Raw genomic sequence first — 27,894 nt, 5'->3', positions numbered from 1 at the left:
CATTTACAGCTGCCGAAGGGTTTCAAAGTGCGGTATTGGAGCTAGTGAAATACGAAGTACTCATAAAGTCCATTTACTTCAAAGGCTGTACTCCTAGGGAGGCATTCGGTTAGATGGAAGAGGTTTCTGACGACGATTCTCCCTCTTACGTTGTTGGCAAAACTTCGTCAGTTCAAATAGAAATGGTTCCAGTTACAGGGCGATAACGATCGGCAATCGATGGACTCAACATTCACGGAGACCGCTATTTTGTAAAATAACCATCTAACCGTTGGCCATCTAGTCCAACATTATCGACATTAATGTGGAATCCGTAAAAATAAATAAACGACTACCATACTGACGTGGTAAGTCGTGAGTTTGCTGGTTTCCCTGTCTGCTCACATCTTTGGAGAAACAAGCCGAATCGAATGCTCTATAGCTCAAATTTTTAAGACGCAAAGTGGTATAAAAAAAAAAGGTGATGATTTTCATCAGACTAATCACACAGTATCAAAGATCGATCAATAACTATGATCTGGGGAAATACAGGTGATCCAATGTACTGCTAAGATTTCAGCGTACGAATCTCAACATTGTCTGATAGACGCCCAAGCGAGTTTCACCGAATGATAAAACGTTTGGTTTTGGTGACTTGTTTTTGGGACCGAGAAACGTGTTTGCTCGCGCTGTGGTGATGCTGATTCAAGTTCTCTTTGAAGGTTTAGTTTCCTCATTGGTGAGGAACGAGCTAGTTTTTAAGCTTTTCAGGACAGTTTCTTATGCATCGTAGTGCATACTTTGCGTCTGATTTTCAAATTCCGATGAACAACCTATTTTTCAGAATTGTGTATGATCATAAATACAACAGCTGCCGATTTTGGCTCACAGAAAACAGCTTCTGAGTGTTTAACATACATTAAAATGGTTTTAATAGTTGTTCCTAAATCTACAACAAAAGCACAAATAAAACTACGAAAAATGTGATAACAGTAGTGAGATGGGGGTTGGGCTTTCTCTAAATATATGATTTAATGATATCTTAAGCTTGTTGTCAGAGATACGTACGGGTGTTGTTACGTCGCTAGAAAACAGATACAGTGCTCAGCAAAGTTTGTTCACAATCTGACATTTTGCAATCGTATATTCTTCTTTTTCGACTCGATGTTCTTAAGGTTAGAAACTTTCTTTTCTTATTTTTTATTGTTCATTGTCTGTTCCACGTTTGCTCTCAGTATATCTTCGTTATTTTTTTCTTAATTGTAGCTGTCAGAAATAGAAAGGAATTACATGACGCTCCGGAAACGTATGTGAGAGGATAAAATGGAGCACAATTTGCAGTATTTAGAAAATTAGTGAGGATACCGTAAGATGGAACATTTTGAAAATTCGACAAATATGTGTCTTTAAATTAGAAAAAGTTACCGTATGAAACAAGAATATGCTGCGGAACAGCAGTGTGCGCCGCTGTTGAGTTGCTACTGCTCGACGAAGTTTCCCCTCATGTTCTGTCGAACTCCTATTCGAAAGCTATTTCCAACGTAACAGTAAATACCGTTCCAGTTTTAAAAACATCCATGTTGTAATCTAACAGACATAAACACAAAAAATTACTTGCGTAGATCAAAAAATTGGCTACGCTGTTTGCTTTAACTTTCGAATATATTTAATCTGATTAGATATATTATGAATTGCACCTCTTACAAAGTTTCTCATCCTGTATTTCTGTGGAATCAGCTGTCGCATACTTCCCGCCACATATCGTCCACTTTGTCGGTGTTTTCACCAGAGGTTACAGTTTTGAGGCAGCCTTTACGTGGATTATTATCAAGAAAATGACAGCTATTTCTTAGCTATTGAAAATCAAGTCACAGGATCCTTATAAATCTTCAGCGACTTTTGACAAATTCCTCTTCACTACAAATCGTTCAAAGTTATAAAGTTCATGCTCGTAGCGTAGTTCCCATCTATCGATTTGAATGAAACAGACTCAACATATAGGCACATACATATTCCGGATTTCTAACTTATGCATGAGTATGACGAAATGCTCAGTAGCAGAACAATTTCATTGACATCCTCGAGTTACGGCTTAACATTCCTGCTAAGGAAGGTTAACATCTCGTTAAAGCCACTACAAATAGAGGTTTTAGTGCGAGGAAACAGCAGTAGTGATTAAGAGAAACTGTTAGGTTTGAGTTGTGAACCTACGCGAATAAATGTTTAGTGTGGCGCAACTCGCTCGGCTATGTCTGCGTAGGAATCGTCTCAGATACGAAATTAGCAACGTATAGCCCGCAACGATAAAACGGTTCAAAGTGAAAAAGAGGTGATTGTAAAACTATAAATTGTGTAAAGTTAGTGAAACAAATTAGTTCGTACTTAGCATTTTGATAGGTGAGAGTTAAGTCTCTTATCATAGATCCTAGACAATAACCGATTAAAGTCAAGAAAATAGTGATTAAGTGACTTTGCTGATCTACTGAATACTGTTTATTATTAATACAACGGTTGAAATTTGTATTTTTCTATGTAGACAGGTGCTTCCCACCTCGTGTTTTTCGAGCAATAAATAACTTTTGCAATAAAATCTAAGAGAGTAATTATAAAAAATAATACTTGTGCTTTTAATTCTATGTAAGTTCATCACATTAGTACATTTAAGGATGTTGGTGTTTCAACTTAAAAATGGCGTTCATTTCAAAGCACGACTTCAACATCGGAACCAGAGCTCAATACTGCGGGATATACATAATGAAGTGTAAACTTTGGATTCACTCATCTGTGGGATTGAAGAAAAAAAAGTTTTCAGTACGTGTTCTGTCTTTGAATTATGTCCTTTTTTCAGGTAGATGGCTTCTCAAAGCACATTTTCTGATGTTTGTCACATTGTGACCTATATACACTGCAAACAAAATGTATTGTATGCGCTAAATGTAAAGATAAGATGCTACCAACAAAAAAGATCCGAAGCTGTAGTGACATGTCTCTACCTAACAAATTGTACATTGCAAATGCCACTTAAAAGTTCTGTTTTTAATCTCGCCTAGGTAGTAAAAGTATCACATTTCGAACTGTTTGTTAGAGGAAGCTTAATATATGAATACTATCAGTATTTTTCAATAAAATTGTACGCCGTTTCATGAAGACTGAAAAGTAAGATTTTCTCTAAAGAAGATAATTCGTGAATTGCATGCTGATGTGAAAATTTTGGCTTTACTGAAAGAACTGTGCCACGTTCTTTGAAATGAAATTGAAACGATTAGAGTTGCATTGTGAAAACAAACAGAAAAATTATTTGCCACTGTATCTAATTTTCTCGTACAGTTAAGAAAGTCAGCTACGGTGACCATGGAATGTGGTTCCCGTCGTAGTCCCTTTAATTTTTATCTCCTTTGCGTCTTGAAAGATTTATTTATGTGGGGTGTTGCAGAAGGATTAATAAATACTTCGCGACAGGATTGTGTCAAGAATTTAGAGATTTTTTTCAGTGGGCGTGGCTGATTCAGCTGTTTGAAGGGGACAGTTAGAACAGACAAGTGTGAAACACACGACTAACACTCACGACTTCAGTGTATGAATCAAACATTATAATAGAAATAAAGTGATTGTGCGAGGTATTAGTGGTGTTTACCTCCTTTTGTCGTGCGTAGCGCAACATGGTGCATTGTTATCCATTAATATTCGGTCGTTGTTTGCGAACATGAGGTCAATGAATGGCTTCAAATTGTCTCCAAGTTGCTGTACATAACAATTTCCAGTCAATGATTGGTATAGTAGCACCAGAGAACACAGTTCATCCTATGTAAACACAGCCCACACTATTATGGAGTCACCACCAGTTTGTACAGTGCCTTGTCGACAACTGGGGTCCATGGCTTAGTGTGATCTGAGCCACACTCAAATCCTGCCATCAGCTTTTTCATCTGAAACTGGGACTCATCTGAACAGGCCACGGTTTTCAAGTTGTCTACGGTTCAACCGATAGAGTGACGAGTCCTGGAGAGGCGCTGCAGGCAATGTCGTGCTGTTGGTAAAGACACTCGCGTCGGTCGTCTACTTCCATAGCCCATTAACGCCAAATTTCATGGCACTGTCCATAGGGATACGTTCGTCGTACGTCCCACTTAGATTTCTGCGGTTATTTTGCGCATTGCTGCTTGTCTGCTAGCACTGACAACTCCTAGCTAACACCGATGCTCTCGTTCGTTAAACCGAAGGCCATCGGCCGCTGCCTCGTCCGTGGTTTTCGAAATATTTAATTCCCCAACGATTTCTGAAATGGAATGTCCCACGTGTCTAGCTCCAACTACCATTCCGTCAATGCACTATACTTTATACATGGTGTGGCAAATAAATGAGGCCCCGAGAACAGAGTTCCAGGGCACAAAGAAACACAGCAGAGAAAAGGAAATACAGTACCAACATGACTATAGCAGATGTTGAAAGTAACCACCATTCAGCTCTCGACACTTTTGGGTCCTGGTTAGCAAGCTGCTGAAACCGCATCGAAGTTCGGCTGCTAGAATTGTTGCAATCTTATCCGAAATTATCTGTTGCAGCCCTTGAAGACAGAGTTGTAACGATACACCTTAGACTTAGGGACCGCCCCACAAAGTAATCGTACACTGACAGGTAAGATGACCTGGGTGGCCGAGTAGGACTGCGACCGCCGGCCGCTGTGGCCGAGCGGTTCGAGGCGCTTCAGTCCGGAACCTTGCTGCTGCTGCGGTCGCAGGTTCGAATCTTGCCTCGGGCATAGATGTGTGTAATGTCCTTAGGTTAGTTAGGTTTAAGTAGTCCCATAGTGCTCAGAGCCATTTGGACCATTTTGAGGACCGCGACCAGACTGACCTCTGCTAATAATTCTTGTCAGGCGTGAAGATTGTTATACGCCCTCCAAGGGTCTGCCGGCTGTATGGGCAGTTGCTCCATCTTGTTGAATATAACCCACCTGGGGTGTGGTTTATGCATACATTCACGTTCATTCGTACCCACACGTCCAAGCTACATTTATTTGACCCACCTTGTATCTTGTGTATACGATACTTTCGCCCCCTGTGTATGTGCACATCGCTATCCCATGACTTTTGTCACCTCAGCGTGTGGATGGAGAGTATTTAAATTCTTATAAAATTGAAGTTCTGCAATGACGTGAATTAAAATTATGAATTAAATACTATTTCAAATTATTTATAGTAACAAAAAAAGCTTGAATTACAAACTAAGTTAAGAGGACTGTGGACAGTATGATACAAATTAAAAGATAAAAAAAAATGTTGCTGCGGAAACGAACGAAACTGGTAATGCAACATACAAATAATTAAGGTATTTCTGTGACGTAATTATCTCCTCAGCAGCACACTTTCGGTTTTATCTTGAGTAACAGCAATTTTGCATGGGAAATTCAACTGACAATCAGTGTTCTAGCATTCTGGAGGACAACGGTGCAAATCCGCGTCCGACCATGAAAACTTAAGTTTTCTGTGATTTCTCTAAATCGCTCCAGCTTTCTTGAAAAGGGTGCGGAGAATTTTCTTCCTTACCCTTATTATGATCTTAGCTTGTGCTCTGTCTCTAATGACCTCTTTGCTGACAGCCATGAAACCCTTCCTTCTTTGCTTCCTTCGATTGACGGTATTGTTTAAAGAAGAATAGGACGCAGAAATTTCTTATACTCTGAAATATAAAATATTCTTCGTACATTCCATTGCAACCTCTCTAAATTCAATGTATTTGATTTTGATTTGTGTATTGTTTATACGTACAGAGCACGAAGACCAAACAAATCCACTTTAAAACATATCATGCCCACAATTAGGTTTATTCTTCTCTATCACCGTGGGATCTGTGAACCTGAGGACACATAAAGAAAATTACTCGCCGCTATTTCTGTTATTTTGTATTCCTTTTCACTTTTTCTTTAGCAGTTTCACTGTGTTTTTCTTACTTTCCTCGGAGAAAATTCTTCGGCATATGTTGTTTTTATTTTTTAGAAAGTCGTGAAGTAGTTTAATTCGGTTTTGACATTTTCTGTCATTTGAATAACTTAATCTAATAAAGTCAATCTTCCAAGATATAACGAGTTTCACATATCTGTCGATATTAAATTGTGGAAACTTCTCTATAGATAACCTTCGTTCTATCATCCTTTTCATGCTCGCAAAAGATGACACAGAAGTTGGAGCGTGCATTTTCCAGTTTGTATCTGAGAGTTTTGGGACTCAGAATTTTTCAAATGTTTTTCTGTCTTCACTATCATTTCCTTCTAGTATCCTATCTTTAGTAATGAATTGCGCTACACACCGTGCTTGTGATTTCACTTCTACGGTATTGCATCCAATTTTTGTTGGCACTGATTTTTTTAAAAGTTATAGGTAAAGTTAGAGGGTTATGTCATTATGGGTTTTGGTGGCCTATGAATATTCGCTTTAGTTTGCATGATTTGAACTTTATAGATTTTTCAGTCTAAATTTTGTTCATTTTGAAACATTTTTCTGAAAACGTTTAAATGAAGTTTTAACGAACTTAACTTTTTACTAATAGGTAGCTATGTCCTCGGCGAACATTACTTGGCATTGCTTGTATTTGATTGCTAGTTTGACGCATTGGACAATATCAGGTTCCTAGAATGTCTTCAATTATTATCGAATTTCTTTTATGGTAAGATAAAATTAGATTGAAGGTGGCAGACGTCGCTTTATGGAACACATGTACTAACTTCAAATGGTCCAGAGCGACCTTCGAGCTACATCTCCTTCAACGTAGAATTTTCAATCGAATGTTGTCTATGTTTCGTAATTTGTAAACTGATTTACATTTGAGGGATGTGGAAACTGATTTATGTAAGGGAGAGTGTAGTTGTTACTTGGTTTGATATGTTTTGATCTACATTAATCCCTTGTTACGTCATAGTGTAATGCCTGACTTCTGAATTAGGGTAACATGACCCTGAACCATCCCCAACATTCTTTTACTTGCGAGTGAAATTGATTTTCTACTGGGTGGATCACAGCTTCTTTCTTTTGCGGACGACAGGGAACAGTTTTGCAGCGACGTTCCTATTGTCTCAACCGCTACCCTGTTTGTAGCGGAAGCTGTCAGAGACCTGTGTATGTGAAGCAGAGGGTGTTACCACCCACGCAGACGCTCCCTTTTCACCGGCGTCCGTCCGACGTGGAGGCGAGGGCGCGCATGCGTCCCCACGGCAACCTCCAGCAGGTATAAAGACGGACGCTCACCTGTGGTCACCATTCCTCACCCATCGACCACACGTCGGACATGGCTATCTTCTGGACGTTCTTAGTTTTGGTGAGTACGATCTCTGGTGCAGTCATATTCCTACGTGTGTCTGTTCCCGACATTTCTGCAACAGTTCTACTAGAAATAGTTTACTAGAGGCTTATATCATTCTCTGTTCTATTTACTTCTTCATTTACCTGTTCATGTAGTTTTCAAATATATACAGTTTCTTAAACTTTTGTTTTAAAACCTGCTGTTTTCTTTCGACCATTTTAGTTTGCCTTTCGCGGGCGAGTGCTCTACCAACTGAGTTACCCATGCTCGACTCATGATCCGTCATGACCTGTCCTCACTGCTCTTCTTCATTCTGGATATATATATATATATATATATATATATATATATATATATATATATATATATATATATATATCACCACTAAAGTCTCTGAATTAATGCGAGGAACTACCGAACATAAGATTCATGTTGTGACATGAAGGAAACTCAAATTTAAAGTTTAAAAAGTATTTCTCTTTTTTAAATGATTTTCTGGTGGTCTCCTGAAATTCACCGAATGAATACGGTAGTTACTATTAAAGAATCCTCAGTGGAAACTACTAATCCCTATTTGCACTGCCATACAATCTCGAGGTGAACCCTGTTAGGAAGTATACTGTACGCTACTGCCATAGAACATGGCGACGCTTGAACAGCGGCGTAGACGATGTTCTAGAACTATCACTATCGATAGCACTTATTATCCTTTTCTCAGTTAAAAATACTGTTTGAGATATCACAATTACTCCAGTATATGATACCATAAGATGTAATTCACTGAAGACAGCAAAGCAAATTTCGTTTCGCTTTTAGTGTCAACGACAGTATAAAAACTTCACTAATCTTATATTATATTTTATCGCTTATAACTGATTTGGAATTAACAGTAAACAGTAACACGTGTAGCCAATAAAATAAGGCGTCTTAAAAGAAAAACTGCTTTAAAATGTTCAGTATGTAGCCATATTTATTAATTAATTTGCTATGTGAATGTAAAATGACTCATTCTACTTCATTACTACGTATCGCACAAAATGCTCCACGCAACGTGAAACTAACTAACTCACTTTTGGTTGGTTGATATATCAATTAAAAATCATTAATTGAACCACGGTTACAGTCATGGAGTTAAATAAGGTCTAGGATGGATAAAATAACAGTAAAAGTAATTCTCATAGTGAAGACAACAACACTCAGTGTCTGTATAAAAACTTGTGTAGAGTCAACCAATATATTGATTTCTCCTACATATGTATTGCGAAAAGGTCATGAATTCAAAATTTAAGAAAATCCAGCTCGCTGTGCGTACCAACAGTAATTCTTCCAGTGCATCACTGGCGATTAGGGGGTAAGTGACAATGGTGTGTGAAAGTACCCTCCGCCATACACCATAAGGCTACTTTCGCAACATAGATGTAGATACAACAGTGAATGTAAACATTTTCCATTCATCTTGAATCCTTGAACTTTTTAATATTTTACTTCATTGATTACTTGAAAAAGAATTGATAACATCGCTTTTAGAAGACCCGTAAACTTCCGATTCTTTGAACTGTCATCTATAAAACAGCTTCCCGTGCAAATGAGTCAAAGTATCAATTATTTGTCGTTTAAGCGTGTAAGTGAGAAGAAGTTTAGTAATGTTTTGAAATTATGTTTAAAGTTTATCGAAAGTTACTAAATGTTCTATTAACAAACACAAAATGAGTATAGTCTGGGTAACTTGCTCTCCGTTTCGAACAAAAGGCAGTTTTTCACGTATCTCGTAGTTTATGACATCGTACTCCTGAACTATCGGTCGCGCAATGATACATTTTTGTCGGCACATTGAGTGTACTGTCTGCTAAATATGTTGAGAATAGAGTTAGCATTAAAGAAGTAATAAATTATAATGTCATGCCTAATGCTCTAATTAAAGTAACTGATGACCTGAAATATGCCATCGACAATCGAAAGGCAACAATATTGACGCTACTGGACTTCAGCAAAGCTTTTGACACTGTTAACTTTGACATATTGCTCAGAAAAATGCAACAGCTTAATTTCTCTGATAGTGCAATGACATGGTTTGAAAGCTACTTAAAAGACAGACAGCAATGTGTTGTCTGCGTAAATGAAAAATCTTCCTGGAAACATGTTTCTTCGGGAGTGCCACAAGGATCAGTCTTAGGAACACTTTTGTTTTCTTTATATGTCAACGATATTTCGTCTGTTCTGTCCTCCTGTAAATATCATTTCTATGATCTACCTTAGCGTCAGTCCTGAATATGTAAACACTGCAATCGCTCTGATGAATGATGATCTGTCTTCAGTAGTGACATGGTCGAAAAACCTGGGGCTTAAACTATATGCAAAAACGACGCAAGTAATCTTAATAGCCCATCAGAAATTAATAAGTTCAGATATCCGCGAACGGTTACCTCCTATTCTGCTCGACGGTACTCCAATACCATATCAGAAAACAGTGAAGAACTTGGGTGTAACTTTGGATGAGCATCTCACCTGGGCGGAGAATACAATCGCAGAGTGCCGAAAGACGTCTGCTTGTCTCTATGCTCCCAAAAAGTTTCGGAACATATTTCCACAGGACTCTAAACGCCAGCTCGTGCAAGCACTCGTTCTACCGAACCTCCACTATTGTGATGTGATTCAACAAGGTATGAGTAGTGAAAACAAAAGACGGCTAGAGCTAACCATGAATGCTTGTGTGCGTTACACCTGCAACATATGATCATGTTAGTGCTTCATACTCCTAGCTAGGGTGGCTGCGGCCGGACAAATTGCGTGTCTACCACACTCTATGTCTACTTCACCGACTCCTCGTCGCGCAAGCACCCCAGTACCTTGCTTCAGAGATTAAAAACCTGTCATGCCATCATAATCGAAACACGAGGTCACTCTTATTTGCTATCCTAACTGTGCCCACTCACAAAACAAAAACTTTTGCAAACTCCTTCTCAGTTGCCGCTGTCCGCCTCTGGAACCAACTGCCCCTTACCTTGAGGAAAATTCAATCTCCTGCTGCTTTTAAGAAGAAGTTGAAGCATTTCCTACTATCATCCTCATAAAGTTCTCCACAAAATTAATGTACAAGGTCAATCTTCTCATCTGTCATATAGCAAAGCTAGCGTCTCCTATCTTGCTCCTGAGATGCCTTCCTCTTCATCTATCTCTATTAGCCACGCAATCTTCTTTTCCTTTATATTTCCTTAATTATGTTTCATCATGTCTCTCTATTCTTCTCCTCCCTTCACCATGAGTCTCCCTCATACTCCCTGCTGCCAGCACTCCTAAATAAAATCTTTCTCTTCAATAATGTATTTTTCCAGGTGTACCTTTCTAATTGTTTATTTCACTTTTTGTACTAGATTGGTTTAACATGCCAACTAAAACATATGAATGTAAAATAAGTAGAATGCCTGGTTAGATGTAAGAGAGGGCCTGATGGCCCTAATCTTGCCAGGTTAAGTAAATAAATAAATAATACGGCAGTTTTAGTGCATGAACGGTGAAATTATAGTTAGCGAGAATTTTTTTTGCTTTCATCATTTTGTGGGAGCTGCCAGCGAGAAATGTGTCTTAAAGGTTTGAAGTTATCAGTAAAACTTGTCGCAACTTACTAAGTGATTTCATTTTCAAATACTGGATAAATGTAGTCTGAGGATGTGCGTGCGGTGATTACGCTGCGTCAAGATATATACACGATTTTTAACTGCAATATTTGTCTTACCGTGTTAAAAGTTAAATGTAGGATTATGCCTTTTAATAAGATGAGTATCACAGGATTTTAAATTTTTAAATTCTGTCAATTATTGTGTGAATTATTGAAAATCTATTTTTTGTTGGCTCTGGAAGCCGCCTGACGGGGAACCTGCAACGGGATTGGATGCAATGAACCGTATTAGACGTTTACCAATACAGCTACTGAAACTAAATGGGATCTGTTTTGTTACATTTAAAAGAAACCGTATTTTCTGTTAACCATACACTGGAACACGTCTGCACAATTTGCAAACACGCAGGAAAAAATATGCGAATCATGTATCATTTTTCTCTGCCAGATCCAAAGCATCAAACAAACACCTCACCTTCTCTGCATCCTTTCACTTCACGCTTCGTATGGTTAAAAGTTTCTTTTCCTTCTATCTCACAGTCAACGCTTCACTTCAATACATTACTCTGGGGAAGATGTTTGGTTTCAGAAATTTACTCTCCAGATCTTGGCAGCTCAGAAAGTAGTAGCGCATATGAAAACTATGTCGTTTTACACTACTGGTGTATTCAGTACTGTGGAAAAGGTTGGTTTTTTATGTATTCGTAAATACCTCACACAGACGCTACGCCTGTTCAGTTTCGATTTTATCATGCAGCCAACGACAAAGTTGTTAATTAATAAACCTCATGGGTTTGCTCAACGCTGGCGTACAACATTCATCAGCTTACCTCTAGTTAACTACAGCTTTCTATTCGACGACTATACATAAATTTCCAGCCTTATTAAAGATTCATCGAAATGCACTCGTGAGGATTTCACAGAAGGTGTTTTCTCAGCTCGCTACTTCCCTAAATCGAATGATCGACTGGCAAATAATCTTGGGAGAAATGGTTCAAATGGCTCTGAGAACTATCGGATTTAACATCTGAGGTCACCAGTCCCCTAGACTTAGAACTACTTAAACCTAACTAACTTAAGGACATCACACACATCCATGCCCGAGGCAGGATTCGAACCTGCGATCGTAGCAGCAGCGCGACTCCGGACCGAAGCGCCTAGAACCGCTTTGCCAGTGAGGCCGGCAATAATATTGCCACAAAGCATCATCATTTAATTGTGTTGGTCTTACAGTAAAATAAAATTCAGCACGTTCTTTTCATTCATCACTGAGGATTTCTCTCAGACGCCCTTGTGTTGATAGCTGTAGCTACTTCTCCATACCTTACTTGCCGGCCGGTGTGGCCGTGCGGTTCTAGGTGCTTCAGTCTAGAACCGCGAGACCGCTACGGTCGCAGGTTCGAATCCGCCTCGGGCATGGATGTGTGTGATGTCCTTAGGTTAGTTAGGTTTATGTACTTCTAAATTCTAGGGGACTGATGACCTCAGATGTTAAGTCCCGTAGCGCTCAGAGCCATTCCATATCTTACTTTCCGTCGGGTACTATCCACTGTTTGACACCACTCCTGTGAGCATCTCACAATCGTCTCACTCTGTCTCAGAAGGAAGTTAACTTACCTTTGTGGCTGACAGTAGTAAGTGAATTTTTTAGTGACTGGTGGAAACATCTGCTGCCAATCTGAAGACTATTGTTTGGCTTACACTATACAATCATGTACCAATTTTTCGTTTCCAGTGACAATGTATATAAAAAACGGCTACTTCAAGCTTTATGCATCGCTGCTGGCCAAGACAAGTAGGCACCGTACACAGAACGTACGATTCTTCAGAGCAGCTGTCCTAACTTTCCGGTTCGCATCTATTGCCTGTCACAGCATCCATAAAATATTTCAGCTAACACAAATCGAGGCGTCAGAGCGCCCCACATTGTCACTAAAATCGGCCATGATCGGACTACCAGAGCTCGGATCATCAGTAGCGTATGTTTTGTTTTAAAAACACCTTTCCACTTCCTGTGTGTTACCATATGTATCGAAAATAATCGCTTACTTGTGTACCCTCTCCATAAAACTCTTATTTCTGCTTACTGAATACTTACACATACGACAGCGCCATCTTGGTTCAGCTTATAACCTACCTTCACTCTTTAGTACCATATATTACTAATTTAATGACTCGTGTTACCTGATGTTCCATATTTTATAGAAAATGTATCGATTCCGAAGAATAATGCTAACCGAAGGACTGAAAGCAAGATTATAACCCGATCACTATAGCACAGCTGACTACCATGTACAACAACAAACGGAAAGAAATTTCGAAAAGTATTACATAATACACTATATTTATCTATAATTTTGAATATGGAACTGCAGTTGTATTGAATTTGATTAGGGAATATTAAATTACGGTCGCCAGCTGAAAACTCCGCTGAAGTTAATAATTGTTAATTATTAAACCGAAACTAATCATAAGTGCGTAGGTAGGCAGCAATGGAAAAAGATGCATGCTTAGCTTGAATGGAAAATCCGCGAATGATGCAATGGGCTTAAGTTAATTAATAGTGCATTGAAATTTTTTAAATTAATAAAACACAGTATGTTTATGTACTAGCAGTACTAACGCGAGATGTACTGAGCAACATCGCACACTGTAATACTGTCGTCAGGTTTCGTTGAGCGAGAACCCACGATTGATTACTGTTTTATAATAACCAGTACTTCAGAAGAGCTCGTAATATTTTTATTAACTAACAACGAACACTGCTGGGAATCCGATTGCAAAAGTCAAAAACATATGAAATATTTGCAAACACACAACGACATCACAGCAATCAGTTTTGTCCACACTGAATATTCACTTTAAGTTAGTAGCAATTTGAACTTGCGTTTATTTTGCACATTTTTTATTTAGTTGTTGACAGATTTCAGTATGAGCATCACAATACACACTGACCTTTAGTTAATTATTATTATAAACTGATTGGTTTTAAATTAAATAGCAAATGCAATAAAATTTCTCTCAGTTGAAGTAATGCTGTCTCCTTTACTTATGATTTACTCAGCAGTAATGGTGAAAGGGCAGGAACTACTTGCTAATGGTTAGGTAAGAGGGAGAATCAGTTCCACTAAAGCCAATTATAGTTCACCAGAAAAACTGTTATTTTCTGAATACTGCAGCTACAACGCTAGCTAGCAGGGTACAGAACTAATCCAATAAATGGCTCGATCTTACTTTGAGGCGAGTTGCAGATGGTGCGACGTAATGCATTGTGTGGCTGTAATTAGTGGCAACAGGCTATTCTTCAACAACTAGTAACTTATAATAACTCTGACCAGGATTTTCTTCCAGTATTTTAATCACCAATTCTTGTTGCATACTTTATACTCTGACCAGATATGTGGTCGCTTATCTAATTACAATTCCTTGCCATACTTAAAACACCATTTCGACAACACACTTTAGTGTTATGCTGTTACCTGCATTCCGCTTGTTCGTCATGGAGGCTAAGTCGTCCTTTAACTAAGGAAGCCTATTGTGACGGCCTTACTACTATGCGAAATGATTGTTCACTCGATACACACATGAATAGCAGTACGTCCTGGAACACTCCTACCATTTTTGACGAGATGTAGATGTTGCCGAAACGGAAACAGTAGACAGGGGAGTATTCTCCGCGATCATATCAATATCCAGATATTCAACAATCTAGACGGTTTCGCTTTACCATATGGACACCTGAAGATCTCCGAACGAAAATTATCAATGCCAATTGCCTTAATGATGTCTGACTTTCGCTGGTGTATGGGTCAGTAGTGCTCCTTATTTCACCGTGGAAAACGCCTTAAGCCACTTAAATAACGTGGGACATTAGACAAAGTGGACTTCTAGTCAATTTTAGCAGAATTTCAACACCTTAGTGTATTTTAACTTGTCTGAGTGTTTCTTTCAGTAGTATGTTTATCCGAAGATTTCCAGTTATTTTCATAGTATCTGTCCTCAATTTCACGCTAATCTGCTAAGGAAATACACTAAAAAAACGATAAATGGATTTCAAGAATTACGCTCACAAGTGACAATTTTGAACGTCACAAAACACAGTGACACAATATACATAGAAAGTTTTTAGTCCTAATTTTGCCACATAATCATTACTTAAAACGTATCTGTATTTTACAGAATAAAAGTGCTCTCCTATAATGACACAAATCTGCTGAACGTGTAAGCGCGTTTAAAATCACAGTTGTCGGAATGATAGGCGGGTCTGAATTCCCACGGTTCATTACCTAGTATCGTTCTTAGAGTAATACGAAAAGTTCAGACTCTTTACTTCCGGTGAATTTGTTCTTTTAATTCTTTGAAAGAGTGTTCTTATTTTAAGCTATGTCTCTGTCTTCTGGTGCTTCTGGTGAAGTGAGGAAAAGCGGCATTGACGTGTGAATTCGTGACAGCAGGTGTCGTGCGCCATGGCCAGTGCTACGAGCCTGGAAGATCGCCTGCGGCCGCTGTGGACGGAGGCGGAAGCGGAGGCGGCGGCGGCGGCGCTGGCGGGGGCGGCGGGGCCGGTGGGGGCGTGCACCGACCCCGAGGACTGCGCCTTCCACAGGAGCGGCCGCGGCCGCGGCGGGCACCCCAGGGTCCTCGAGGTCGCCATGCCCTGCCACTGCCGCCAGGAGCACTCCTTCCAGGTCTGCACACTTTCCCTGTTCTCTCACGTACTGACAATGACTTTTCCTTGCTGGGAGGACTATAAAGCGAATAGCTTGGTCAGCTGAGCAGCTGTTAGAAATAGAACTAGCGGTTCCGATCAAATATTAACACCCAGGAGAACAGTTTACCGAACGCATACATCTTAGTCTCATGGCTAGGTTTGAGAAAAGTAAGCCAATGACCTACAGGGACAGCAGTACCACAGTATAAACGTAACTTACAGTGCGCGAACATTTCTACGCGTTGTAGCGACACAGTCCTCCTGCCCAGGAACTTAGATCCTGTGCGATAGGCTTGCGATATCGTTTTGCAGATCAGAGAGACCGCAGATTCTCAGAAACGACCACCCAGAAGGCCAATGAAGCAACGGGACCGCCGCGTCAAACAGTGTCTCATCAGTTCAGGAAACAGAGATAATTAGAAAAATACTTCAGCAATTAATACTAAAGCTTATAGGAGAGAAAAAGTTGCTTAAGATCGAGACAAGACAGACTGACACAAGGGAGCAACAATATCATATAATAAATATTAAAAACTAATGTCAGAAGTAGGCCGAGCAGGGGGCTGGGGTGGAGGGGAATAGCCAACCTGTGAATGGCTGGCACTTCTTAAGAAGTATTTTCGTAGCGGAATGTACTATCCGTCCATAATTCTGTCTCATTTCCGATACAGACTTTTGATGCACACTTCCAAGGGAGACGTGGTAAAATTCAGTTTTGGCAAAGACGTGATGGTATTCACTTCTCATATTGACCTAGTGAATAGATGAAACCGGAGTGGTATGTGCTCTTGATAACTGGTAACGGTATTCTAACTCGTTTCTGCCTGAAACCCTAAAACCACGTTTATATTCCTGGAACAGCTGTGAGATGTTTTTGCATTCTGTCACCAGAAACGTCCTGATGTCCATAATATTGCGCTAATGCTCTGCTTAAAGCCTTATTAATGTGGCTCTAATAAACTTCAGTGTACGTAACCACAGTTTTTATTGAAATGTCCGCGTTCCTAGCGAACGGGCATTATAAGGCTGTTGATGTAATCAAATTTTCAGCCAGCTTCCTGTCGTTGCGTAACTTCTGCCAACCCAGATATAAGCACTGCTACTAAGGCAGCAGATTTTTCTCACCGCTACACAAACGTCAGTGACATAAAGTACTCTCGTAAGCAATTCAGTTGTGTATATATTTGCGAGTTATTTACAGCTAAGGCCGATTATCGTTTCTTGAACTCCATTTCCTTAGCATTTAACATGCGGAAAGAGCAAAGACAGTAGCCACATTTGCTATGGAGTACGGGAAATATTCCCTGTGCCACTGTCTCTCGAAAACATTCTTTTAACTAAGAGAAATCGTTATTTGTACGTTTTTAGTCTATTTACGGCTTTAGGCCTGTGTTTCACACAAAAATGAGCGAGTTTCAGGTCCCTTTAACAGTCCTGTTTGACGTACTAGATGCCGGAATGATTCGCTTTTTGCCAATGATCGGATATAAGTTATCTTGCACACAATGTAGTTGAAAGAAATAACTTCATGTGATGTAGTCTATTAGTATTTACCTCCAACTGCGCTCTTCTTCCAGAAGTAAATAAATTACTAATACCACGTTTCGGAGTATGCATATCAGAAAGATGTTCGCATCAAACATAATTGGTTCTATCGGCTGAGTCAGCTTGACAATAGACAGTCACATGTGTTGAACATAACTGTTTTTTTAACTATGACTCATGATTTTCATTTAATATGGATGATAATAGGAAGTGTATTTCAACGAAAATGTGTACCAATCGTGTGAAACATTGACACTGATAACAAAACCAAATGGAGACAAACAGGAAACACTTGAAACTGGTCATAAGTTAAATAAATAAAGTTCTTCCAGCCCAAGTGAATAGCTGTTGTTATTCCAATATAAATTATATTTCACAACACTCACAGAATTCCTGTGTTTTCAGGTGGCGAATTTTGGTTGTAAACGTTTCTCGAAAAGAATTGGACTGCTTTTAAACTGTATGCTTTAGACACCCACTACCAAATTTCTATGGTGAAAGACGCTTAACCTTTTCTTCTCACACCACTCGAGCATATACTAATTGCTGTTCGCATCTTTTTTTTTATTTCAATGCTACCCGGTTGCATTCTGTTGTATACAATTCTCTAATTCGCCGGCAGTTCTCCTGCCCAGCAAGCGCAAACGTTCGACAGGCAGTCTATACGACAGGCGTACTGCTGAGAGGTACAGAAGCAGACCGATGTTACTGGAGCGAGCACCCACGCTGGCAGAAGTTGGCACGGATCCGTAAAAAAGAATAGTTTTCGTTCTCGTTGTTCTATTTACCGGTCTCTTCTTTAGAGAGAGAAAACACAGCTTATTAATTACGATGTGTGGAACAACCTACTTATGGCTCTCGCCGTGCGGGATTAGCCGAGCGGGTTAGGCGCTGCAGTCATGGACTGGTTCCGGCGGAGGTTCGACTCCTCCCTCGGGCATGGGTGTGTGTGTTTGTCCTTAGGATAATTTATGTTAAGTAGTGTGTAAGCTTAGAGACTGATGACCTTAGCAGTTAAGTCCCATGAGATTTCACACACATTTGAACATTTTTATGGCTCTCGGCCTGATTTTCACACATAAATAAGTGAATTTTAGATCCTTTTAACAGTCCTGTTTGATAATCTAGATGCCTCAATGATTCTATTGTTACCAATATTTGTTTAACTTGCAAATCCTGTGTTCTCCTTCTCAAGAACTTCCTTTAACTTCCCTGTCAACTGTGTTTTCTTATGGCCCACACCAAGTTATATGTATTGCACGATTTCTTAAAATTATTCTACGCCTAATTTCGCTTGTTCGATCTATTTCATATTGCTCCATGTGTTGCTTTGAAGTATTTAAACCACACCGATGACTTCAAGCATTTACCACTAATCCTGTAACCTGATATTATTAGTTTATTCCTTGTCGTTCTAGGCATTATCTGGCATCTCGCATTCGTCTAGAAAGGGCCTTGGAGGTGATCATGTTCCAACAGAAGCGGCTAAATATGGAGACAAAGTAATACAAAACGACCTTGCAAAATTGTTTACAGAATGTCTCCAGAGGAAAAGAACTCCAACAGCCTAGACTTAGAGCACACTGTAGAAACTGGTGTGATATTACGATGATAAAACGTGTTCCAAAACCAGAATTATAAGATATTCCAGGACAGTGCGCAGTGGTCACGAGTAAAGCGTATTCGTATTTAGTAACGGGAAGGTTAGAGTATTTCAAGAAATTGACAACCTTGTTCTCGAAAACCAAAAGGAATCGCATACATGAAAATGGAAAATTTTCACGAGTACAGCCTAGCTACTATCGGTACCTGAAGCTTCAACCAGGGAACAGGCTGTATTCGTAAAATTATTCTCTCTTCTCGGATACGCATCTTCCCTGCCTGTGTCCATAATATCGTATTTCATGTTCTTTGCTGGATCTCTAAAGAAAGTAGCCTTATGTAAATGGATAAAAGGAACACTGTTTCTGAACTTTGATTTCCGGTAACAGTTTTTTGCATAAAAAATACACTCGTTTATTTGCTAGGCAGTCTTTATCATACAATTTCAAGAAAACATATGAGGACTATTCGAAAAGTAAGGTCCGTTCGGTTGGGAAATGGAAACCAAGAGAAAATCGGATGAAAGTTCGGACAAATGAGTTGGGCAGTGTCTTTGATACGCTTGTCGATCGCGTCACGTCACTCTTTTCAGTTCTGAGCACAAGCTGAGCACGTAACGATGTTTAAAACAACAGTTTCTCCCTCCAGCCCGGACTTGGCTCCCTGTCGTGTTCATCACTGCTCACATGAACCGCTGGGTATGAAGACAACATTTTACACAGACAGCGTATAGAAATGGGGGAAGGCGAAGGCGGCTGCCTTTTATGACGAGGGTATTGATAAGGTGGTACAACTCTACGACAAATGTCCAATTCGGAGCATCAGCTCTGTACAGAAATAGTTGTAAGGTTCAACCAATTGTTGCAAATATAACGTTCTTGGTGCAAGTGGCTCTGAACACTATGGAACTTAACGTCTGAGGTCATCAGTCCCCTAGAACTTAGAACTACTTAAACCTAACTAACCAAAGGACATCACACACATCCATGCCCGAGGCAGGATTCGAATCTGCGACCGTAGCGGTCTACATCTACATCTACATCTACATCCATACTCCGAAAGCCACCTGATGGTGTGTGGCGGAGGGTACCCTGAGTACCTCTATCGGTTCTTCCTTCTATTCCAGTCTCGTATTCTTCGTGGAAAGAAGGATTGTAGTATGCTTCTGTGTGGGCTCTAATCTCTCTGATTTTATCCTCATGGTCTCTTCGCGAGATATACGTAGGAGGGGGCAATATGCTGCTTGATTCTTCGGTGAAGGTATGTTCTCGAAACTTTAACAAAAGCCCGTACCGAGCTACTGAGCGTCTCTCCTGCAGAGTCTTCCACTGGAGTTTATCTATCATCTCCGTAACGCTTTCGCGATTACTAAATGATCGTGTAACGAAGCGCGCTGCTCTCCGTTGGATCTTCTCTATCTCTTCTATCAACCCTATCTGGTGCGGATCCCACACTGCTGAGCAGTATTCAAGCAGTGGGCGAACAAGCGTACTGTAACCTACTTCCTTTGTTTTCGGATTGCATTTCCTTAGGATTCTTCCAATGAATCTCAGACTGGAATCTGCTTTACCGACGATCAACTTTATATGATCATTCCATTTTAAATCACTCCTAATGCGTACTCCCAGACGATTTATGGAATTAACTGCTTCCAGTTGCTGACTTGCTATTTTGTAGCTAAATGATGAGGGATCTATTTTTCTATGTATTCGCAGCACATAACACTTGTCTACATTGAGATTCAATTGCCATTCCGTGCACCAAGCGTCAATTCGCTGCAGATCCTCCTGCTTTTCAGTAAATTTTCCATTGTTGCAACCTCTCGATACACCACAGTATCATCTGCAAAAAGCCTCAGTGAACTTCGGATGTCATCCAGCAGGTCATTCATGTATATTGTGAATAGCAACGGTCCTATGACACTCCCCTGCGGCACACCTGAAATAACTCTTACTTCGGAAGACTTCTCTCCATTGAGAATGACATGCTGCGTTCTGTTATCTAGGAACTCCTCAATCCAATCACACAATTGGTCTGATAGTCCGTATGCTCTTACTTTGTTCATTAAACGACTGTGGGGAACTGTGTCAAACGCCTTGCGGAAGTCAAGAAACACGGCATCTACATGTGAACCCGTGTCTATGGCCCTCTGAGTCTCGTGGACGAATAGCGCGAGCTAGGTTTCACATGACCGTATTTTTCGAAACCCATGCTGATTCCTACAGAGTAGATTTCTAGCCTCCAGAAAAGACATTATACTCGAACATAATACCTGTTCCAAAATTCTGCAACTGATCGACGTTAGAGATATAGGTCTATAGTTCTGCAATCTGTTCGACGTCCTTTCTTGAAAACGGGGATGACCTGTGCCCTTTTCCAATCCTTTGGAACGCTTCGCTCTTCTAGAGACCTACGATACACCGCTACAAGAAGGGGGGCAAGTTCCTTCGCGTACTCTGAGTAAAATCGAACTGATATCCCATCAGGACCAGCGGCCTTTCCTCTTTTGAGCGATTTTAATTGTTTCTCTATCCCTCTGTTGTCTATTTCGATATCTACCAATTTGTCGCGCGGTTCCAGACTGTAGCGTCTAGAGCCGCTCGGCCACTCCGGCCGGCTTATCAAATTTACAAGTGCCTTTACATTTGTGGTCAAAACTACTTGAAGATCGTAATGAAATATGTACAGACTCCTTTCATACTTCATAAATACTTGACAGCTTTTTAAGTAACGAGCACTAACAAAATTAATAAAGTACACACACAACCAAGAATTTATCGAAATAACAAAATTAATTGATTGGTAATTATGAGGTTCTTCGTTGCAGTGTTGTAGGCGCCTCCATTCACATTAAAAGTAATGTAGTCTACTGACATACGCTAATACATCGTCACTGATGTAATATTAGTTCATTTTCTCTTTAGACGAGTTCTCCCCAGTTTAGAATCAATAAAAGTTGGAAGTCTTCGAGTGATCAGTGTACGTATTCAGTGTTCTGCTAGTTTTTGTAAACAAACAGAACTTTATATTATTTACCTTGAGTTCTTATACTAAGGGGAAAACTATTTCAATTACCGCGAAAGAATAATGCGTCCGTTACCTCCGGAAATAAGTTTTTAATTGATACTCCTTCCAAATGAAGAAGAAAATATAGTTCTCATAACACAGGTCACCAGCTTTACATGAGGGACGGGCTGCTTTGTTATTTCCTCTCTCCTCACATCTATGCAAGGTTTGTGTGCAGGATGGGGCTAATCTCATCCGATCACTGAAACCCGTTTTGAGTGGGCTAAAATAAAATGTAAACAAATAGCATCATGAAATGAATTAAATATGTATGAATGAATCTGTGGAACTAAATGAATGAAGATCTTGATATATATCGTAAAAACTGAAGCGCCTAGAAGCGCTCGGCCACCGCGGCCGGTTGTAACATTCTTGATTTTCACTGAGGTTACCATTTTGCTACGATCGGACTTTACTTCCAAATAGCCCTCGTGTTTCCATGCAACGATCTTTTTTGTACAGCCATTGTCCAGGTTTTCATAATAAGAGATATCTGCAAACAAACAGGCATTTCTATAACCAGAGTTGCCGATTTGTGCAGTTTGTCGACGCGGAAGCCTTGTTCTCGATCTGGTGTTGGAATACCCGACGCCAGCTCTCGAGAGCAGCGAGAACATTTGTCCGGCTGACTGTCAGCAGTGATCCGCTGAGGCGGGCGCGTGGCCGTGTTGCAGAAGCTGGGCGTGGGCCACTACCCGCAGCTGCTGCGGCAGGTGGGGTGCCGGCGCGACGCGGCCTGCTGCCTGGAGCCGTACCGCTGCCGCCAGCTCAACCACAGCGTGCTCGTGCTCGTGGACAGCCACATCGTGCCCGACGAGCTGGACGAGTACAGCGCCGAGAAGCTGCCCAAGGAGCTGCGCGACTCGCACTGGAACTTCAAGGCCGTCAGCGTCGGCGTCGGCTGCCAGTGCGTCATGGACGTGCTCGCCTCCTAGGCCGCAGGTGGGGCCTCCACACACCCACCCACACACCTCTAGCATCACACTTTACCCGTTGTCTTTCCAGTGAATAGATTTCATGCCTGCCGCGCGGGATTAGCCGAGCGGCCTAGGGCGCTGCAGTCATGGACTGTGCGGCTGGTCCCGGCGGAGGCTCGAGTCCTCCCTCGGGCATGGGTGTGTGTGTTTGTCCTTAGGATACTTTAGGTTAAGTAGTATGTAAGTTTAGAGACTGATCACCTTAGCAGTTAAGTCCCATAAGATTTCACACACATTTGAACATTTGAGATTTCATACTTGAAGTCTCATTCTGGGGGTCTTCGAAAAACCATTCAGCAGCTATCACGAACACTGAAAAAGGATGACAATCAAATCCCTTAGTTTTCGCAGGAAGAAGAAAGATGATTCTCATTTCTCTTTTCGGATGCAGTCTTCCCCTAAGCTACCCCTTCCGCTAGTTGACAAATGCGACCTGTATTGTGTTATCGTTTCACACTTTGTTAGGTAATAACCAATAAGCTAAATCCCTATTGCATCCCGGAAAACACAGGCCATATAATGTTTTCCAGATTAAACCGGATGTGTCTGCCATGAAAAAGCAATTTCACCTACTGGCTTCAGTGGTGTTTTGCTTCTGGCATGAAATGTTGGAGCTGCGTTTTATTCACAGTTACAAATCGGAGATACCAACTAAGTCAGTTTACACGTTATTCATAAATTCTTTTACATCTTCGCTTTTAATGAGTATTTAACACTTGCACAATGCGTTCTCATGACTCTCGTTACTATATAATACATATGGTGTCATTTATTTCGTAAACTATTAATCCCCGATCGTCAAAAATTTCCCAGTATTTTCATCTGTGGTCACAGTTTAGGTAGAACCATTATTTAGCTCAACTATCATTTAGGTTGCAGCAAAAGAACCCAACCACTTCTGAATTGTCATCCATTCGTAAACTGCTTAAAATTACGTAACGGCTTTTCGACAACTTTATTTCCCCTGGCAATAAACAGTTCAGAACATAGAATTTCATAATGACACTGCATTTTGACGTATACACTTGAATGAAACACATACAATACAATTTTTTTTAAAAATAAAAAAGTATTTCGTTGATCCAGTACCAAACAACCACTAACTTTCGAAATAGAGAGAAATCTGTGCATAATGATTATGTTTCCTTTATACTGATGTGGTATATAGAGAACATTGATTCCCATAAAACAGGGACAAAAGATGATAATATCCAAAACTCAAAAACTGAAGGGCTGATTAAATTAAACTAAGTAAAAACGTAGAACACAAGTGGCTACGTGAGTGAAACATGAAGCCATAATTACAGAAAAGGTATTTCTGATCGACTTAGAACATGATTCAAATGTAAAAAAATTCTTTATCGGTTTCTTATACTACCTATAGGGGTAATGCAAAGTATATTCCCACGAGGAACAATCTATTTAAATACAGCTATATCCGATGTTTCATACTGTGTGCCGTGGGATTAATGCTAAGTTAATTACTTTTATGCTCTCAGGGATGGTAGGATCTGGAAAAGAGCACTGTGAGCGACAACAAGCCACCAGGAGGCACTCCAGATATTGTGTATAGGATTCAAATCACGAGTATGAGTTGGAGATTCTATGAGCTAAATTGTTGACTGGTTGCAGCACCATTGGGAGTTCAGTATTGGCAATCGGACAATATAAATATTTCGTAAACGCTGTGCCATAGTTTTTATCTAGATCGTGTAGGAGTTCAGAGGTGTTGAAAGTACGTAAATCCCGAATAGGTAACATTAGCTGCATCATTAATCAAGTAACAAAGTTTTTTTATACAAATGATAAATTTAGAGTCTTCCTTAGTTCCTTCCCCGTTTTTATTACTCATTGATTTGTTGTTAGAATTAATAGTTTAAGATACGATTTTCGCAAATTAACTCAGTCATTATTTGTTTATTAATCCCTCTGCGTAATATGCATTACATTCTCTATAAATTGCTTCCGACAGTGAACAAGTATTCTCGTATTTTTATGACAATAAATGAATTTCAGTATTATTAGTGACTGAGAATATGCAAGAGAAAACAAGAAATAAGCAGTTACTAATCCATTCTAATAAGGCAGTACCGTCCCTTCTATTCAACATTGAGTGTGCAATGGTTCGTAGAGTCACCGATATCTCTCATAAGAATCTGCATTTTTCCAGACAGGCTGGAATTTACTTTCTTAAATTTCCATACCAACAGAACGACGTGCCAAGTCGCTGAGTGACAACACCACTTTCACCATAAAAATATATTATTATTCTTCAGATGTTTTCTTTACAGCCCTTACCATAAGTAAAAGTATCAGGAGATAAAATAACACACACAAAGTCAATTTATTAACCACCTGCAATTCAACAAAGAAAAGCTGTCATCCATACAGTAATTGGATATCGTATTGCATTAGAATATATGGGGTGTAACAAACCGATAGCACCCTCTAATTGTGTTTCCGGACGTGGTTCCCACCCTCATTCCGCCCTCTAAGAAACACCGCTCTAAGCTTGTCGGTGTAGTTCACCTTGTATATCGCACGTAGTCTCAGCACCCGAAATGCCGACTGTTCAACTAAGAGCAATGAATGCAGTGAATGACGACCTTATCGTTTAACAAAAATCTGGCTTATCACTTTTATAGGTTAAAACAATGAGCACATTAAGTTTCTTGTGCTGATCGTCTTATTGTTGATCGTCTTATCACGGGATCATATGCTGTTTTATTCGGCAATTCACCGTTGTCCGCTAACGTGTCCCACATGTTCCAGCTAGACCGAATAGCCAAAGTCAATAAAATAGTGGCGTTTATGATGGCAAAGATGCATACCACTTTGTTAGTGACAGGCTGTTTATAGCAAAGAACAGAACGCTGCGAGGTCATTTGAAGACTTTTGTGTAGTCACACCTGCTTTCACAAGAAAGCAACTTGCCTGCGTGCGTCCTTAGCTTGGGTTGTTAACCGCAGCAGCTAACGGTGTGTTGAGGGAGTCATCCTCCTCGACTGTTCAAAGGACGCATTCTAGTCGTGTCCAGGCAGCTCACCTCTCCTAACACTTTCTCTGGAATCCCAGTCACATACAGTGAATTTGCAAAGTGGAATGATACGGCCGACAAATCTTGTTGCGCTCTGGAACAGTTTTGATATGATGCCACGTTGAGGAGCCAAAGTTCCAGTCGTACTTGCGTATGCCAGAATTTGACTGAGTGCCGTTTTCTTGACAAATTACAGAAGGAAACAGAATTCCTTTCAGAGAGTATAATATGTATATGTGTATGTAATATGTATATCAGTTTTATTTTTCTTATCTTACTACCATGTTCTGTTGCAGTATGGGACCCCGCACCTGGACTTCTGCCACAGATGACCTCACTGCTATGTACCTGGCCGACGTCGGTGTATTTACGCTCCGCACGTGAATTGATGTCTCGCAAACACACTTTCAGTATTATACATTAATGTGAATTAAGAAATAAATAATTTTGAAACCTGAACTAGACTAGAAGTAGATCTCTTATACGAAAGACTGACTAAGACTGAAGCACACCGTTATTTTTTAATTAATACTCATGCTGGTTTTCAAAGTACAATTACAGTTTACCATTACTGCACTTTACTCTATCTAAATTAACAATTAATGTTTCTTTCGAACAGAGATTCACGAAGAGAAATAAGAATCATCTCATTACTCTTGTTAGTAAGCAAATGTATACTTTTATGTAAAGAAATACTGCAGTATTCTGTAACAGTACACTGTGGACATGTATAAATCTCAATAAACTTATTTCGTGACTAGGATATTCGAGTAAAAGTTAGTGAATGTAAGGCAGCAAATATTCTAGTAAAAGTTTTACTAGGTAGGCCAAGTTCTTCTTCTTCTCGCCATCCGTGTTATACCATGGTTTAGAAGATATTTTATGTCTAATGAAGTACAAGACTTTAATTTTAAAATTTTCTGAAGGATTCCCTCCTAAGGCGATGGAGATTGAATTGCTTCGTTATTCATCTATATGTCGTATATAAAGTAACCATATTTACTACTTTCATCATTAATTTAAGAAAGGTCAGAAAGAATATCGTTTTGTTTCAAAAAACGTGTCAGGTGTATGGCTGGTTCTGAGAATAGGTGAGTCTTAAATCGGTAAATTAGCAACAACTGGAAAGGACTAAGCGTGAACTGAAAGGAATGAAACATTTAACTATAGCAAAACAAAGAATAACTTTTTTGACTACATATTTGTCGGACACTTCAGGGTAGTACAAAATCAGTGGGTACTTTATTATATTAGGAAAACGTGTATGTCACTCTGAAGAGAATTATATTCTGTGATGGATTTTCTGATAACGACCTGAAGATGTAGTTTTGTTTTAACGACTGAGTTATCCCAGCACTTAACTCTACGTTTTAATTTGACATGGTCTCTCTCTTACTCCGCCAAATTGCTTAGAGAGTCTCCTACATAGAAGCTGGATTACTAAAACGTATGTTTGATGTCAACTTTCAGATGATTCATGTTTTCTTTGAGACAGCAAGAAGCAGATTGATGGTGCGTTTGATAAACGTTCTAATGTTTTGCATCTCACACAGGTGTGCGAAATGCACAGTTGAATTTTCCATTTCATGTTGTAATACGTAATTTTGTCTTTCATTTAACAGATTATATGTTGCTAAGTTTACACAATGCACACCAGATAACTCACTGAGTACTAATTTGATATAGTTCTCTGGTACTTCCAGCTTGATATTTCTATATGAACATTTCTATATGATATTTCTATGAATGGTTGTTATTTTCTGAGGATAGTGATAGGCAGTACCTTGTAAGTTACATTCAGCAAGGTGATGCCTCTGTAATTAGATGCCTTCAGATAGATGGCATGGGGTTTAAGAGAGTTCGCCTCTTCAAACATTTGGGATCTTGGTTTACGAGCAATAACAGCATAGAAATGGACATCAAGGAAAGAATAGCGGTAGCAATGAAATACATGTATTCTCTCAGGAGACGCTTAGCTCATAACCAGTATCAGCGAATACTAATATGATAATGTATAACACAGTGATATACCCATTAGTCATGTTTGGTTCAGAAATCAGGAGCA

At 39.8% G+C, this 27,894-nt stretch overlaps 1 protein-coding gene across 1 annotated transcript; it reads left to right on the top strand.

The window, feature by feature from the left end:
* The first annotated feature begins 7,260 nt into the window (after positions 1-7,260).
* LOC126304856 (prothoracicotropic hormone-like) lies at positions 7,261-26,333 on the top strand. Its single transcript, XM_049991950.1, has 4 exons — positions 7,261-7,290; positions 15,346-15,579; positions 22,490-22,757; positions 26,126-26,333. The coding sequence occupies exons 1-3, from the start codon at positions 7,261-7,263 to the stop codon at positions 22,748-22,750; spliced, it is 525 nt and encodes a 174-aa protein (XP_049847907.1). The 3' UTR covers positions 22,751-22,757; positions 26,126-26,333.
* Positions 26,334-27,894: the final 1,561 nt, after the last annotated feature.

The sequence above is a fragment of the Schistocerca gregaria genome, chromosome 1, assembly GCF_023897955.1.
Source record: "Schistocerca gregaria isolate iqSchGreg1 chromosome 1, iqSchGreg1.2, whole genome shotgun sequence".
Taxonomy (NCBI): domain Eukaryota; kingdom Metazoa; phylum Arthropoda; class Insecta; order Orthoptera; family Acrididae; genus Schistocerca; species Schistocerca gregaria.
This window is presented reverse-complemented; position numbering and strand designations above follow the sequence as displayed.